We start from the raw sequence: 17,611 nt of genomic DNA, 5'->3' as shown, positions 1-17,611 counted from the left end.
TAGGAGGCCAATATGGCCGACACGTTACTTAAAGATAAGTTACGGGCCCGTAGACGGGCCATGAACATTACCAACACACAATCTGAGATTAAAGATGAAACTGCATCTTTCCCGGAAGACACTTTCACAGAGAATTTGGTGGAACAACTGGAGGAGCTTGAAACTGAGGAGGATGGAGATCAACTCCGATCACTTATGGAAAAGAGACGTGAAGCGTCAAAGAGAAAGCTTGATGCTGAGGAGAGAGATGAGGCACTTGGAAATGTTTATGAATCGGAAGTAATATATACGTTTTTTATCTATACATATGTGAGATTAAGTTTAAATTCTTTGGAGCCTATAAATTCTGTTTTTCTTCAAATCATTGTGTTTGACCTTTAGTCACCAAACCACAGCTCACGGGCCAGATCCGGTCCACAAAGCTAATGCCTTCAACTCACCAGTCTTGGTCCCAAAAGTAAAAGTTGTTTATACGACACTGTGTCCACTAAATCTAAATATTTCTGTGTATCATTTCATTTTAGGCACTTTTTTTAGATCCTGCTATTTTGACACTGAACTTATAAGCTATTGCTTTCAAGTTAGGAAACCCTGAACAAGGAGACCGTTTTAGTACAAATTATATGTTCTGCTTAGTTTACTACTTTTATGTACCATTGTGAAAAATGTTTGATGTCTCTTAATTTTGAACCACAGTATTTGTTTAGTTATAATAGTTCAGTTAATGCCAAACTTAAATTAGGCCTGTTAGGGCAGCATAAGTGAGACCTAATCTGTATAAAGGCAATAATTTTGATTTGCTGACCTATAAACTCCTTTCCAATGCCTTAAATATATGGTAAAGATATTCTTGGACCACCATGCCTGTTGGACCACAAATATTTTTCCAAAATTTTTAATTAAAACTTTTCACCAATCCAATGTTTTATTTATTTCAGGAATATGTTGATGACATTTTGTCCACACCAAGATCCCCCCTCCCAGCCCCTTCGTCAAGAGGTCCATCTCGTGGGCCCGCAAGGTGGGAGTGCATTCTCTCTGGGGCAGTGTAGTTTTCTATGTATATACCTTTCACTAATGACATTGTCTGACATATGACTTCTAGAGTAACAGTTTAATGTAAATGGTTGAAACATACCCAGGTTTTGCATTCACTGTGGTAGTATATTTTGTAGTGGTGCACAAAATTTATACAATTTGCAGTCCAAGAACGGACACTGAAAGTCGCAGCAGCACCCCATTCGGAAAATCCACACCTCGCTCGACTTTGCGAAGTCGCCTGCAGGCAAAAATTCAAAAAAACAAAATGGCGGGAACATCAACAAGCGAGGAATTCAAACCGAGAACGAGAAGACTTCGCGACAGAATGCATCTTTCCACTAGGTGTCAGTGTGTGATGTGTTTATTGGCAGATTGGAAGATTTCGAAACCAACTGCCATGTAGTGCTTGAAAATACCTGTTTGTTTCCGTGTTTAAATTTCAATATCAAGACAGTGGCCAACCCTTGCTTTTTTGCATAAAACTTAATTTTTAAATGTTTATGTTTCTTATCAAATTTACTTTCAGTCTATAGCACAACTAATATGCACGCGTACATGACCAATCCGTGTATACCTGACTACAAATTATCTCCAGAAGTTTATCGAATTGTGCATTGACTGCATTTTTTCTGAAACGGTTAGTTGTGTTTTTATGCCAGATTTGACGAATCTGTGAAGACTGAAACAATGATCAAGGAATCGCAACTTCTCGAACGAATCGAATCCAAGTTGAAATGGAAACACATAGCTGAGAAAGCGAGGTTGGACATTACAGTCATTACCTAAGACTAGTTCTACATGAAAAGAAACTCATGTTAGTCAATATCTGATGTGGCACAATGCTAGTAAATTGAGTATGTACCGCTGGTACATGTATGAGTTTATTAACCACTGCGGGTTTGTTGTTGACAGACAGAGAGTAAGTATCCTTGCGAGGTAAAAAAAAACACCCTTGAACAACTGAGTTATAATCTTTAAATACACCACACGATATTTCGCTGTTGTATCGTTGTGTCCGATACTGTGTATTGGCGTAAACAACTTAATGTTACTATGACCTAATTACTTCTTAGGCAAGATGCTGGTCAACCAACTGATGCCGATTGCTTCGACTTTTTCACCAAACAATACGAAGACATACCGGAGGTTGAAGCAGCACCTGTTGTCGCACCAGTTGAACCACCACAACCACCAACCTCCGCACCAGATGCAGTCGAGGAAGAAAGCCAGGAACCACCTCCGGAAGGTCAAGAACCAGAACCCGAGATAACTGAGCAAATTGGTACGTGTGTAACAAACTAATGCATCGTGTTTTGTTGGATTGAAAAAGAACATTATGTTTTTAAAATAGAAAAAAAATATTGCCATTACTTACTGCTGCGTGTTATATTACATTGCAATCTTAATTGCTTTTCGTAGAAATCGTTATATTTGGTAATCTTTGGCAGACCATGTTTTACATATTGGCGGGGTTCTCTCATCCTTAATACATTAACTGTCCTGTTTAAACGTAGAAGAAGCCCCTGCTGAAACCCCAGCTGCCCCGGAAGGTACTGAAGAGGCACCGGCTGGGGAAAGAAAACGATTGATCGAAGATATTGTTCCAAAAGAGCTGGATTACCGACTCTATGACGTATACGCGGCTGAGTACGGTGGATACCAAAACCAGGTGGACCGGGAACACCTCAATTACTTCATTCCTAGCATCTTACCGAGCGAACTGAGCAAAAAGGTGGAAGTCGGTTCCGTGCCCAGGTGAGATTGGGTACCACTAGTGAATTTGTGTTCAATCTGTACGCTGCATGCAGTTCTTATAATTTTGATATAAAAGTCATAAATTTTGTTTTTTTAACCCTAATTCGGAGTTTTTTTATTTTATAAATAAATTCTACATTGATAGCAATGTTCTAAATGAACGGAAGTGATCAAAGAAATCTTTAATTGTCTTCCATGTTCTCGTACTTAACCGCCTAAAGCTAATCTGGTATCTAACCATGGTGAACAATGCCGTAGAGTTGCTACCCTGGTTAAAGTAGTCGGCCTTGAATATGTTTACTGGTACGGCAGTATATATTTTTTTACGTTGAATGGATTTCTCCTGGTCCGATTTTGTATTTTTGCCTTGGTTAACATTCCTTTTCAACAATATCTTCTGTTCATTACATTTTAGTTTAGATTTTATAATCACCGGGCCGTAACGATTTTAATATTTTAATGGTCTTTAAGTGCGAATCACTGATTTTTTAACGTTATCTCAGCACATGTTCATCGCCAGGTATCTCCAAGATGAAGGTTTCTACGTTGGCCGCAAACCGGAAGTGACGTTGCAGAACAAGAACATTCTCGAAAACCGTTTGCTGCGACAACCGGACGGTGGGCGCGGTTGGTTCGGCCCAGACGGCGAAGTCGAAATTTTGCCCGATCCTACAAAGGAGGTTCCCACTAAACCGTGGGTAGAGGCAGTAGACGAGGTTGATCCTTACATAGAAACAGTTTATGTCAAGGCATACGAGCAGTCGTTGGAGAAGAAATACCTACAGGTGCTTAATTTCTTTCATTTTGAAATGATTGCTTGCTTATTTGATGTTTCACCGTGTTTTTGCTCCGTCTTGAGTGTTTGTGTTACGCCAGAAAACAAAATTTAGGAATATTCGGGTGAAAATTAACATTCACCATAACATTTTTGTTTTTTAATACTGCATACTTGGCCCGGTAACACCGCAGCAGTTTTGTTGCCTGTCAAAACTACCGACAAAACGTTGTATTTAGTATTAGCACTCCTACATAACATCTGCTTTTGGGTAATTGACTGATGGTTTGTAAATACTAGGCAATGATTGCGAACCACAAGAAACATTGTCTGTTGTTAATTTTCCTACCCCAACTTTGTTGTCTGCGGAAAACTGCAAGACACAAAATGTCAAATTTTCCTTTTGATTTTGTTTTTACCCTCGTTGCCCAAAGGCTTAACGAAACCTATTATTTTTTTTACGTAAAACTGTCTAAGGTAGTATTGATCCCCCCTACTCTGTAGTTCCACGGAACCCACTTTGAGAAACTCTACCTTATCCTGTATTTAACGTACACAGGGCTCAGAGGAAAACGAACTTCAAATTGACATTGGGACAGTCATCTACCATCACCACGCTCTAATGAGCAAAGAACACGTGATGGCATCGAACGTGAGTCAGTGGTATGACGAGTACATCCAAAAACGCCACAAGAACTACGTGAATTTCTACGTTGACAAACTGGCCGCTTTGCGGCGCGCAGTGGCCACTATTCAAACTATCCGCGACGATTCTCTCTCCACAGAAGGTCGGTTGCCATTGTTTTAGCACGTATAGTGTATTTTGATGTATAACTGAATAAATTTATAAATCTTCAAAACAAACAGTAAAGTCCAAAACTGCCAAGTTTCATGGGCTTTACTGTTTGTTTTTCAACTAAATACTGTAATTGTCAGCGATTAGTGCGACAATGTTTTGTTGGCTTGTAAGTTCGTCTACTATTAAAACAAAAAATTCTTTGAAATTTTGTAAAAGTAACAACTATGTGTATTTTTTTCGTCCACTCATAAGGGCATCGTATCGCTTAGAGTTTTTTCGTAGAAATGATGAAATCTAATACTCTTTTTCGACCATGAAACTGATTCAGCTATCTCAAACTTTCATTTGTAAATTGGTTTTTGCCTTTACCTTATATGGCATTAGCTGCTTTGCTTGATTTAACCACGAACGTCGGAAATACGTTGCACCTTTTTTTATAGTGGCGGCGAGCGTTCGGGAGTCGAGAGTTCACGATTTCATGTCGGAAATACGTCGCACTTCCCGCCAACTAAACGAAGCTGAGAAGACCGAGCGCGACCTCATGCGGCGGATTATCGAGGAATGGAGGGAAATTAAATCGATAAGAGATGTACAGGGATTTACGAATACAAGTGTGAAGCTCACTGTAAAGCGTGAAGAGGTTTGTGTGTGTTGGAGCTTATAACCCTATCATTGGAAATGCCCAAGCCAACATGGTGCTGATTGTCATGTCAAGCACACGCTTTAAACACACTTGTGTTCGTTATCAGTGGAAATATGAAATGACTGTGAAACTGCACCGGTTCAAGTAGTTCATACAACTGAGCCTATATCCCTTCACGAAATTAGATAGATTGTGGGTAAATTTAAGTGCAATTAAGGAGTATTCTCCTGGCAAAAATATTATAACAAAGGTTGTAAGTAGATGGTTGGTGTTTCGTTTTTCGTTTTGCCCGGCACTAGTTTACTCGCAGTATCTGTTCTGTGTAAGTCCTGTGTAAATCCAACACTAAAATTTACTGCATGGTTGACTGTTGTAATATCACTACTCAACCTATTTCATATCAATATGAACAACACATTATTATCACCGGCCAATAATTTACACGTCCTTTTTCAATATTACTAACTTTTTATTACAACTTACAATATACTCTGTTCGATTTTCGTTGTGGGTTTACTTCATTACGCAAGCTAGGAGACGTTGAACCTACTTGCTGAATAGTATATGTTCAACTGCTTTTTTGAAGGTGAATCAGCAGCAAGACACACAGAGGTGGGAAGAGGAAGTGGAAAACCAAGTAGACGAGAAGCGAGATGAATATGAGATTAGCGTCGTTAAACCTTACCAAGAATCCCTCCGCAAATACCAATCCCAACTGCAGGTTGGTTTTTCGCTGGAGGAATTTCTTTACCTCTTGTAATAGTCTGTAAACATTCGTACAGACAAGAATAATATGCATTTTTTTGCCTAAACTGATGGTTGTCACATTCGTACATAGTCCGCATGTTGTCGACAGTTTTTGTCGTGACATCCATTAGATTTAAGATATAAATCCCGCATTGGTTGCGGGTTTTTGAACGTAACAACGTATCAAAATATAACAAACACCAAAACAACTTTTTTTACGTACTGTTACAGGACTGGAAGAAAAGCAGAGCAAAACTTAAGCAGCAGAGAAGAAGATTACAACATGGATCAAAGGAAAACCTGTTAGACACCACGGCTGCTGAGGTTTGTGAAAGTTGCTACTAATGGCCATGGTTCGTTTTGGTATCAGCATGTATTCATAATATTGTCATAATTCGTTGTCACGGATATTTTGTCGTTTTTCTGCTGCTAAATTATTAAGTGGTAATAAAAGACCGGCACCAAATTGGTCTGCGCGAATTTATCCCATGGACAAAGATGCGCAGGAAGCTCAAAGGAGTGCAGACAAACGATATCAAAATGATGTTAATTTTAACACAGAAAAATTCATTTTGCCTATAACGACATCGTCAATTTCTGTCATGTTTGTTCAGACTCAAAGGCAAATGTGTTTTTATTTGTTTTTCTGTTATTTTTGTTAGACATCGCTTGCAAGTGTCAATGCAGACTTGTCAAATGCGTTAATCAGCGATCAAAAAACGTGGTGTTTTTATGTCGCTTGTTCAGTAACTATGACACTCAACCTCGAAATGTACAACGAAGAATTTTTTCCTGTGTTTTGTAAAACATTGTAACGTTTTACTTTAGACGGACGAGGAAGTGACGATCGCAGATAATGTTGACAAACCGCAAAAACCCGAGAAACCGCAAGCATTTAACGTTGAACTTGTGACAACGGAAGCAAAGAATTCCCTTCTTGAACACAGACGTAACCCAGGTAGGAGTTATATTTGCTCTTTTCAATAATTAAACTAACAAATATACTCTACAACAAGCGACATTCCATGATTTCGTAAATTCCGGGTACCTTCGCTGTTAAAAATCCAGTGTTGCTAAAACTAACAGACTAGTTCCATTTCCAATATTGCTGTCATTTTAAGATAGCGCTTGGCAATGATCCCGCTTATATACTGCAATGATACCGCCATTGTACAATTGTATGGAATTTGATCCACGGTAGGGCTACACTTAGGGGGAAGCTTGTTAAGTAGAATGATAGCTGAGAGATGGAGTTTGCAGGTATATAGTAAGGTAAGATAGAGTCATAAACTCAATTACTTTATATCAAGACCTACTATAAAGCGTCTAGCGTCACCAACACATGACTGATTATGGCACAAGTATTCATCAAAACGTTCTACCCCAAGTATTTTGGCTGTTTTAAGAGTTTGAGACTGTATTTGTTTTTACCTTTTCCGAAGCAAATTGTCATAATAACACCGCTGAATTCATAATATTGTAATTTCTGTCGCGTATTTTCAGGCGAGCCGAAGTTGTCCCTCGAACTATCCCACACTTCCTCCGTCTCGTCCGTGGCCACTGTAACCGCCTCCGAGGCTCTGAGGAGAAGAGCGATGCAGAAATGTTCGGTCATCCTCAAACTTCTCCTTAATGGAAAAGAGGTTTTCCAAACCGAACCGAAAACGCTCACTTCAGACTTCAAACTGCATTTCGGATCCATTTTTAGGATCCGGATAACTCAGTGGCCCGAAAGCTTAAAGGTGGCTACATTTAAGGAATAGTTTTATGCTTCAATAATACGGTTATTATTTTTCACTAGGAAGGATTTGCCAAAAAAATATTATTCTTGTCTGTCAAATGTATTTATTTGTGGAATGTATACATGGTTTCTCTCGACAAACTTCATATGCAATTGAGTAGTGAAGCGGTTTTAAACTTTCTTACTCCATGGACCCCGTAAGCCCTTATTCCAAGCTAAAATCCTCCCACTTGAAATTTAGTTCGTCAATTGTGTGTTTATATCAGTATATTAAAAACGACCAAAAACCTGCATTTACATTATCCTTATAATTACCCGAGTCTGTTCTGTCCTTGTACAGGATATGACTAAAGTTTGCATTGTCACGCAATGGACCGTACTTGCAACCAAATAAATAGCTTTCACCTTCCATTATCATACTTACGAAAAACACTACTTCAACCCCGTTGTCCTAGGTTCAATTTCTGGAGTCGGGTCTGGTCATGAAGACTCTGTTGAACGAGGTTTATCTCTCCGTTCCCGACACCAACGTACACGCGGGCAACGTTCAACTGGCCGCCAGCAACTTTACCAGCGAACGTGTTGAAGTATACGAACATGAAGCAGTTGGGAGCAACACACCTTTCAAGCTACATCAGAATGATACGTCACCCACTTCCTGTAACACCCGCGGTCAACTGATCAGCAGCGTGTCGTGGGGTTTGGACGAAAACGGCCGCGTGCTGGCGCCAAAGGGACTCGGCGCGCAAGCTTCGTCGGATCCACAATCTGTGTTGAATCCTATCGGTGAGGATACGATAACACGATAGGCTTGAATAAAGCTTGTTGAACAAATTTTTACATTATATCTAATTATTATTATTGTAACCTGTTGCCCCTGGGTTTCTGTTCACATAAAAATTTCGGATACCTTTCGGGACAAATGTCGGGTGCCTGCTTGTTTGAGCGTAAAAAGACGCAAGAACAAACCCTAGAGTGGAGATCACCTATCGAGGCCTCGAAAACAGTAAATCGTAACAATTTTTTCGAAGCGACACAAAGCGTAGTCGCGCGATATGTCGAAGTTTACGCTGGCCGCTCATTTTCGAACAATTTTTATTTCAGAAACTGCCAGCATTTTTTGGGGTATTTCTCCAAAACTTTGTTGGCTTACCGACAAATTGCACAAAAAACAGGTTTGCCGCGCAGTACAACTAACAAACGCAGAAGGACTACAGTATTGGTGACTTATTGGTGAATTATTGCACATAAACAATCACATGTTTATCGATAGGAAAAAACAACCCGGACCCCGTTCGTGCTTTGGGTGCCGATGGAATCCAAGACCCCGAATCATTGTCAAAATGGATGCGCGAATCGCGTTTGGACCCAAATGACCCGGAAAACGCAGCTTTTATTCCGTTTATGGGCGGTGAACAGGAAGGTCATGGTTTTCTCTATGCTCCGGACTACTTTCGACTTGAACAACTGCAGGTATTGGTGTTCGTGTAGTAATAGTAGATTTGTAGCATGTGGTGGTAAGGACGTTAAATGGTCTGCAAAGGTTAGTTGAACATCATTTTGCATGTTGATAACAGCAAACTGATTTAGATATAAACTGATTCAGTCAACAGCTGCACTAATGAGACCTTACAAGTCGAAACAGTGTGTACACCCTGTCTGCGACACTCAATTATTATGATTTAGATATAGTCGTATGAATTAATCTTGGACGCCGTACTTTAAACTAAAAAAATCCACTTCAAACCGTATTATTTTTAAACGGAATACAAAGCACGAATTTTAGTACAGCTGTGATTTACTGTTGACACTTTGACAGGATTTACGATATCTAAACACTTTTTCCTCGTGACAAATTTTAACCGATTTCGATTCCATGTTGTTATCTCGTAAATCTCACAAACGAACCAGTTTTGTGCATGATTTGTTCTATATACTGGTTGACGTTTTTGATGTGCGATCCAACAGGAAGAATTCAACTTTATCACCGATATCGACTTTGAGAGAATGAACCGAATCCGTCTCCTCCAACTTCGTGATAAAGAGGTTGCTGAATTTCGCAACATGGCCCTGGTTCCATCGCAAGAACACGAAGTAATGGATTCCGCATTCACTGTCTACGAGCGTCGTATAAAGGAGAAGCAATCTCTCCAAATCGCAACAGATCAACGGCCTGAAACCGGTAAAGATCGAATTGCTGTTCTCTTGTTATAATGTGTATCCGTCCTTTGATCCAAAGTAACCTAACGTTGACCCAAAGTCACCTTGACCTAAAGTAACCTCGAGGATTTGTTTTTTTCTTGCAAGGAATGTAATAAAAAAACTGCAGTGCCTGAATCCTTAGCTCTTTAGCTTCTATGTTTGTTTGTAGCTACTTTGAGCGCTCATCGTTTGGAAGTGCTCAGATACAGACAACTTGTGAAGGACGCAGTATTGCATCGATTCTACACAGCACGTCATCATTATACATTACAGGTTGATACAATTACAAGTTTTGTTTATATTGTTTCGAATTTCCGTTTTTAAAGCACATTTTTCACGGTCACTACAAATGGATGCATAAACCGAACTGCAACAAAATGTTACGGATCTTCACCATTCGTGCACGCATTATCGCAGCAAACGCCTACCTTTAATTTATTTGCTTTTATAAATTGTATGGCACGTTGCTAACTATTATTTCATTGTTTTAGGACATGGTGTACGAGCAACAAGTACCAGACATCAGCACTCTCGGCGCGAGCATCGCGAAAGCATTCGAACCTCGACGTCCCCTGAAACCGGTGAAGAAAGACCGGAAGAAAGCCACAGCTCAGGGTCTAGCCCAGGGTTCGGTCAGCGTGCTGGTGAATATCGTGCGCGGTTACAACCTCCCTGTTCGGGACACCTCCACACACACAACTACACAGAGTGAGCCAAGCAATCAACGGAGATACGCAGGTATGTTTGTGTCATTATTTCGTGTCATACGAAAGTTATTGTTGCTACTTTTCTGGCATAAGTTACACAGGGATTTTTTTGGTTCGTCGTCTTCCTGAAGTAGATTTCTTCAAGTTTATTCACAAAAGTTCGCGCAATATCACGTATAGATAAAAATAGCGACAATATAGAGCTAGTACCGGTTGCCGCGCCACATCATAACATAAAAAAGAAAAAAAAATCTTTACAGGATACTCGCCCGTCGCTCAAAATGGAAAGATTACGATGGTTTAGTGGTAAAAATACAATGACCACAAAGAAATGTTGAATTTGGTAAATCATAATTTTGCCAAGCCAGTGATTATTAACATTTTTTTTTACTTCTGTCCAACCGGTTCCCGCACCCCGCACCCCTTACTCATAAACTCATGTTATATATGTTTTTGTTGCCAACCCTAGTTCATCAACGCACCACATGAGAATAGACCAGCCCTGATTAAAAACCCCGTGCTGTTCTTACGTTCCAAAATATGTATCCGGTTTACGTTTTTGCCGAATTTATTTCCCAGTTCATTTTAGTTTCGACCACAAACTACCACAAACTACCACAAACTGTGTTTTAAATTGTACCATCTTGACCACCGCAGGCACCAACTCGATGATACAACTTGGTTCGGAACCGATAGCAAACACATTCCAAGTAAACCCGTTCGTCGCTATCTCGTTCCAAGATCAAGTAATCGCAACCAGCGTATCTGAGGGACGCAACCCGAGCTGGAACGAGGAGCTGAAAATACCTTTTTCGGCCCCGAACAATGATTACAGCAGTGGAAGTCTTCAGTCGGTGGACGACGTTATATTTGTCCACCTCTTTGACAGGTAGTTTTTGCTGTTTTGGGCATAAAAATTGTTTTATTGAACTATTGTTGATGCTTATGCGGAAAAACATAATTAATATCATTTGTGCACCACTGCATCTTAACCACTACTGATTCTTTGGGGAATTGGTTTTCAAGCTTTCAACTAGAAATAAAAAATGGCAATTTTATAAAATCTAAACCAAATTATGATAAATTTAAACGTTACGAACATTAATGATACTAATCAATACCAATTTTGCAGCAATTTACATGTATATGTGTTACTGTGATCAACGGTGAAATACTTCCCTTCCACATAACTTACCCCTATAGCAAGATCCAACCAAATAACCAATGTTATTTTGAACACAGAACAATCGAGGAAGCCAGAGGCCAACATTCTGATGACGATCCTTCACTCATTGTACAAAGGATCCAGAATCATTGGTTGGGAACATGGAGACTCCCCTTCTCTACCGTCTACCACCAGGGAAAAGTTGAAGGGACGTTCAGATTGAAAGTGCCACCCGTTTTGTTGGGTTACAGCAAGGATGTGAAGCAGGTTATTGATTGATTTATGAATTATTATAACCCGAAAAAATCCCTTGATTGCCAACATCGCTATATTAATCTGATGTTTTTTGACAACATCTGTGCTGAATCTGACGTTTTTTCGTACGAAAACAACAACAAACCGATTAAATGCTTCTGTATTTCATGCATTAAACCCATTAGGAAGCTTACAAGCAATTCATATTATATATGTAAATATGTTGTCAACACCAAATTAATTCTTAGAAAAAGTTTGGGTTCGTTTTATTAACAGCGCTAGTTTCCTGTTGGGGATATAGTTGGTTTTAGAACATTCACGTACCTTTTTTCCTGTGTAACTTTCGGATTTTGATTATTTGAAAATTATAACCAATGTGTTTATTTCCTGCAAAAAGCAAATATTTATGACTTTTCCTTTGTGCAGACTATGGACCAAGGTCAAAGTGACCCTCAGTTCAGTCAACAAAGCAGCGGAACCTTTCTTACTCTCTTCATAACCCTTGACCCGATACTGAAGCCAGCCGAAGCACCGCGACCCAAATTTGAGAGCCAGGAAGACGAGGCCACTCTTAAGATGTGTAGTACGTACCTGGATGAATGCATCGGTAAATTTCCGAACCGGAATGTCAAGGCGACTGTGGTTGACCTCAAGGGGGAAGCTGTGCTCATCACGAGGTATTTGCTTGTTTTCGGTGTAGTTTGATGTAGGCTTTAATTTAAACGGTTTTCTTGTTTTTGACAAGTTAAACAAAACGTACCCTGCTTTATAAACATAGTAAAAACGTACATTTTGCTGCCGACGCTTCCAGGCATACAGCTTATACTGAAAACAGCCAGGAGAGTCATTTTTGAGTAATGGAAAACAACATGTTTGTAAACCTTTTCTGCTCCTTCGAGGCTTACTTGGCAACAAAATGTTTACCTGTATACTGTAGATAGATGAAATGCAAATCACCCTGAATGGAGATGTTACCATAAAAAGTAATCACCATGTACATATACATCTTAAGTAGTTCCCAAAAAGGCCATGGCAAAGTTTTGGTGTGTCGCTGAAGTTTAAGATCTAATATACGAACCCTGTCTATCACTATCATAACATTTCATTTCGAATTGACTGAAAATCAGAACACAAATGTAAGTAGAATGGATTTTATTCTGGTGGGACCTGCAATAATAGAGAAGACAAAACTTGGTGTGGTCCAAAAATATTCAAGAACCTATAGAGTCCAGTCGTAGACATTTTTTTTCAAAACTATTTTATATTTTCATATATTGGATTAATTCCAATCTTTGTTTAGTCCACACCATCTCCAGGTCTCATGTAATGCGAAGTAAGCCCTTCTAGCAATAACCTCCAATTCGGCCTTTACCGCCCTATAGATATGTTCATCCAATTAAACCTCCGAGCGAACTCACGGACGGATCTGATCCCCAATCTATCGGCACAGCTGAGCGAGTAGCTCGGTATGTCTCACTCATTCCATTCGTATCAGACAATGTGACGTACGCCGGCATATGCGATCTCTGGAGTACTTGCGATCAGGTAAAAGTCGTCACTTTGCTTTAATAGGGATTATTAATGTACTCGTGCCGGATGCGTTTTTGTGCGCTTAAATTATAAGCGCTTTTTATTTAAATGGAAAGCTGTTGTATTGGTTTGTTATAGAAATAGAAACGTTTCAAGTGACATGAGTTGCTTTGCTTTTAAATCGTTGTTTATTACGTATTTTGAAGCCTCGCATCGTTAAACCACAGTGTATATGTTTTATACATTGGAAAAAAAATACTCCTATTTTACCATAATTTGTCACAATTCAAATCGGTGTTTGTGGAACAACATAACGAATAACATCCGTTCGTATCTTGTCTTTCAACTTGGTGACGTCATCCATGTGAACTTCTTACGTCACAGTTCGTCCACATGTTGTCTGGCGACGAGGAAGAGCACGCAGTCCTCCTCCTAAACTTCTTCCTTTCTCTTGGAAAGAGAGCTTACCTCCTACTTGGAAGCGCAGTGCCAGAGGGAAACACAGCTTACGTTCTAACGATCGACGACATGACCAGGGTAAGTTTGGGTTTGGCTGATTTTCCGTGTATCGCAATATGTTTAAATGCCGTGAGCATTTACCATGTAGTATCATAGGCATTTACCATGTCGTATCATAAGGCATTTACCATGTAGTATCGTGACCATTTAACATGTAGTATCGTGGCCATTCAACATGTAGTATCGTGGGCATTTAACATGTAGTATCGAGGCCATTCAACATGCAGTATCGTGGGCATTCAACATGTAGTATCGTGGGCATTTAACATGTAGTATCGTGGGCATTTACCATGTAGTATCGTGGGCATTTACCATGCGGTATCGTGGCCATTTAACATGTAGTATCGTGGGTCACGGTTTAAACAACATGTAATTTGCGTTAGCAAGACTTATGTAAAGAACGTATGCGTTGGAACAGACATAGACAAATTCCTACCCCGTTCGGTCATTTAATCGAACGTTGGTATAAATTGGTGTTGCTTGAGAAAACTGTGTACTACAGTTTAATTCAATTTCATCTTCACTTTTCAGATGCACCTTTTAAACTTACTGTTGTAGGTATATGTTATTTCGCAAAAATGCATTGTCCACTTTTTGTTCACACGCGTGACCATATTGGCCGCCTGTATAATGTTTGATGCATTTCTGTCCGGTCAGTAGAAAAGTTTGCCCGCGCCTACGTAAGAACCATGGTCCTAGCAGCAGCAGGCTTGTTTAAAAACAGAGAGGTCATGTTTCCGCGGTAAAGTTGATTCTTAAGAACAAAACTCTTCTTGTTCTTAGGTTTTATAAATCTTCAAAACAAACAGTAAAGCTCGTCATGTAACTGCGTAGCAGTTTTTTAAAGCTTATTCTGTTGTTTTTTAGGCAGTTACGTTCTGGAATGCGAGCACGGGTCAACATTACGACCACAGGGACAACTTTGCACCTCTGCAAAGCATTGGAGCTCTTGTAAATGACCAGAATATCTGGTTCAATTTGCAGCCATTGGAGAAACCGGCCCGAACTCGATTCAATGTAATATAACTTCCTCTTTACCACCGTCAACATAAAAATTTTCGCCATTTTTTTGTGGTGTTTGTTTCGATTTTTTCAAGTACTTTTTGGGCGTGTAAGTCTTGTAAAACATCACCTAGTTTATAGTGAATTGTTGAAATATCGACTGTCCCACTGTTATCTCAAGACTAATCGTATCTAAAAATAAAGTACTATGCCGTTGGTAAAGATTAAAAATAACAAAAAATATGTAAACCAAACACACACTTCTCATCATGCTAAAATTTAAATACGATATTGTGACTTTTTTAGATTACAAACACGAGCGATTGGAAACCGTTCTTCAGCTCCAAGTTCCCCAACCCTGGAACACTGACCACTGTTCAACCTGATGTTCTCAATTTTGTTCCGGTTGATCTTGCCTTCATCTCCAATCTCACCGACTCCATCGAAAGAACGCTCAAAGTACTTGATTTGACGGACTTTCAATTCAAAATTTACAGAACCAAAAAGCCTAAAAAATCTTTTGCACAAAAAGTCTATGTCTTTCTTAGGCCGGGTCCACACCCACGCTTTGCGCCGGCGGATTCTTTGTTTGTTTTAATGTCCCGAGCGTACGCCCGCACGCCGGCGTTTAATGAAACAAACAAAGAATCCGCCGGCGCAAAGCGTGAGTGTGGACCCGGCCTTATCAATTTTATCATTCAAACTATGCTATACTATCCGTCTTTTTACAGCAAAAAATTACTCAAGATTACTCTACGCTGGTAAATAATAATAAACTGAAACAACACACGTGTCGTTGTACAAAATATTTGTTCGGTCCAAATATCGTGTTATCTGTTAATTGTGATTCAACGGTGACTTGATATCTTTGCAGGAAAAAATATCGTCATGGCGACCACGTCACGTGACCAGGTGGAATCGACATTCGAACTCGGTGTTGTTCCAGATTTTGCGACATCTCGAATCTTCCGCGGCGAGAAGGACGGCAGGTATTTTGAAGACATTACGAGTATACCGAAGCTATGTAGTGATTTATAAGCATACATAATCCAACGTTTTAATAAGTGTAAGATTGCTTTTAAATAAAATTCACTGAGATCACACGTACATGTTGGGATTTTTCACAGTCTTTGCATGATAACGTAAAGACCAAATTTAAGTCATATTTAATGTGTTCAATAATTCAAATATTTAATCTGTCTCCTTCCTCGCCCTTTTTTTCACTCAAAGACTTCGATCATTTTATCTGGTGCTGTTTTTGAAGACGCTGAAAATGTCTAAAACCAAAATAAACCGACTAATTTTGACGTTGGAAATTCATGTTTCCGTAAATATTTACACAACAAAGCACTCGCTTTTAACGACTGGATCAGCTTGGTTGTTGTTTGGAATATATATATCGCCCTGTGGGCATCTTCAGTTCCTTAGTTACAGTAAACACAATAACAAAATGATTTAAAAAGCCTCTTATTGGAATGGAATCCTGTATTCCAAACAACAGCGCAGGTTGATCATGTTGTCAAAGCTAGTGTTTTGTGTGCATATTGCCCTTACGGAAGTTACACAGCGATCGCTAGGCCAGCATCTACAGTCCATGGTTTAGATCTAAATTTTTCATTACTTGAAGTCCGTAAATATGGTTATCTTTCTCAAAAATAGTATTAATCGAATCTCAATATTGTAAAGGCGACACGAATCAGCAGTTCGAGTTGATCAAGGAGCTGGGCGAAGTTCGATTCACCGGCTTCCCAATGGACATGCCTTACACCTCTGTCGAAAACGTGATATCGGCTGTTCGTAGTACTGAAGTACACAAGATCGTCGATCCCGACGTTGAATTTTCGCTTGCCGTCTACATCCACCCCTACCCTGGCTCTGTATTAGCCGTTTGGGTTTACGTGGCTGCTATTGTGAACAAACGAAAGCACAATTTGTAACGGGGGAGGTTTTTGTATGTGGTTCTTGTTGGATGGTGCCATGCGCTGCTTTTGTATCACCGATTTCGTAGTAGTTTTATTTTTATATAGTTTTATTATTCCGACAAGATCTTAAAATATTTTTTGGTGCGTCGCTTTTTTGGACTCGCAAGTTTCACTGTGAAGTTTTAACAACATATAATTATAAACCGCTTCTGTATTACTTAATTATAATTTTGTAAAAAGTTTCTACACAAAAGAAAACAATTTGTATGACCCACGTCCGTGTATGGCAATAAATGCGGACGCTGCATAACGTTGCTTCTTTGGTGTTTATTTTAGGGAACCAGTCACCAAGTCTACCAACATTGTACAAACAAAAAGTTCGCGTTATTGTTATACCTTAGAGGTACATATTTAATGACCGACAGACTGCATTGATAGAGAAAGTTGCAATCAGTGATGTATAACATACCCGAAAATTTTTGTCTAAGCGAGAAGGTTAAAAGCAACGGTACCGAGTAATTTCGGCTGGGATTTCGTATAGCTCAGTTGGCAATTGTAGTGGGGCTGTAGATGCCCACAGTCGTGAATTCAAACCTTCCTGGGAGCCTGATTTTTTAAATCTCGCTCCAATTTGTCGAAAAAGGGGACTTTGATCCGCACAAATTTCTTTAAAGTTCGATTGTTTTCGCAACGGTTCACTGACATATCCGACAAATCTTGCTTGTATTCCAATCCATTTATACGCGCCAAGCACCAGAAAATACGCCAATTACGTTCGTATGTTTGAAAATATGTTTCTGTTTTCCAT

General features: G+C 39.5%; 1 protein-coding gene across 2 annotated transcripts; it reads left to right on the top strand.

Annotated features, from left to right (window-relative positions):
• On the top strand, positions 1-17,118 carry LOC145896024 (coiled-coil and C2 domain-containing protein 2A-like). Of its 2 annotated transcripts, none has more exons than XM_082984818.1 (27): positions 1-279; positions 939-1,021; positions 1,204-1,383; positions 1,701-1,802; positions 2,115-2,323; positions 2,559-2,796; positions 3,317-3,581; positions 4,131-4,359; positions 4,811-5,010; positions 5,600-5,734; positions 5,992-6,084; positions 6,589-6,718; positions 7,264-7,502; positions 7,957-8,287; positions 8,775-8,974; positions 9,470-9,683; positions 9,873-9,976; positions 10,195-10,441; positions 11,068-11,299; positions 11,653-11,842; positions 12,257-12,507; positions 13,213-13,375; positions 13,745-13,897; positions 14,747-14,896; positions 15,188-15,340; positions 15,756-15,870; positions 16,568-17,118. In XM_082984818.1, the coding sequence occupies exons 1-27, from the start codon at positions 13-15 to the stop codon at positions 16,816-16,818; spliced, it is 5,124 nt and encodes a 1,707-aa protein (XP_082840944.1). In that variant the 5' UTR covers positions 1-12; the 3' UTR covers positions 16,819-17,118. The 2 variants fall into 2 exon arrangements, with proteins under 2 accessions (XP_082840944.1, XP_082840943.1); XM_082984817.1 differs by having other exon boundaries at positions 2,556-2,796.
• Positions 17,119-17,611: the final 493 nt, after the last annotated feature.

The sequence above is a fragment of the Ascidia mentula genome, chromosome 3 (assembly GCF_947561715.1).
Source record: "Ascidia mentula chromosome 3, kaAscMent1.1, whole genome shotgun sequence".
In the NCBI taxonomy this organism is placed as follows: domain Eukaryota; kingdom Metazoa; phylum Chordata; class Ascidiacea; order Phlebobranchia; family Ascidiidae; genus Ascidia; species Ascidia mentula.
The sequence above is the reverse complement of the archived record's forward strand: the minus strand, read 5'-3'. Positions and strand labels throughout refer to the sequence as shown.

Excerpts from the sequence above, each read along its gene's own strand:
- LOC145896024 (XM_082984817.1), top strand. The coding sequence starts at position 13 with ATGGCCGACACGTTACTTAAAGATAAGTTACGGGCCCGTAGACGGGCC. Across the intron at positions 9,684-9,872 it reads AGATCAACGGCCTGAAACCG|CTACTTTGAGCGCTCATCGT; the intron begins GTAAAGATCGAA and ends GTTTGTTTGTAG. Across the intron at positions 13,898-14,746 it reads CGATCGACGACATGACCAGG|GCAGTTACGTTCTGGAATGC; the intron begins GTAAGTTTGGGT and ends GTTGTTTTTTAG.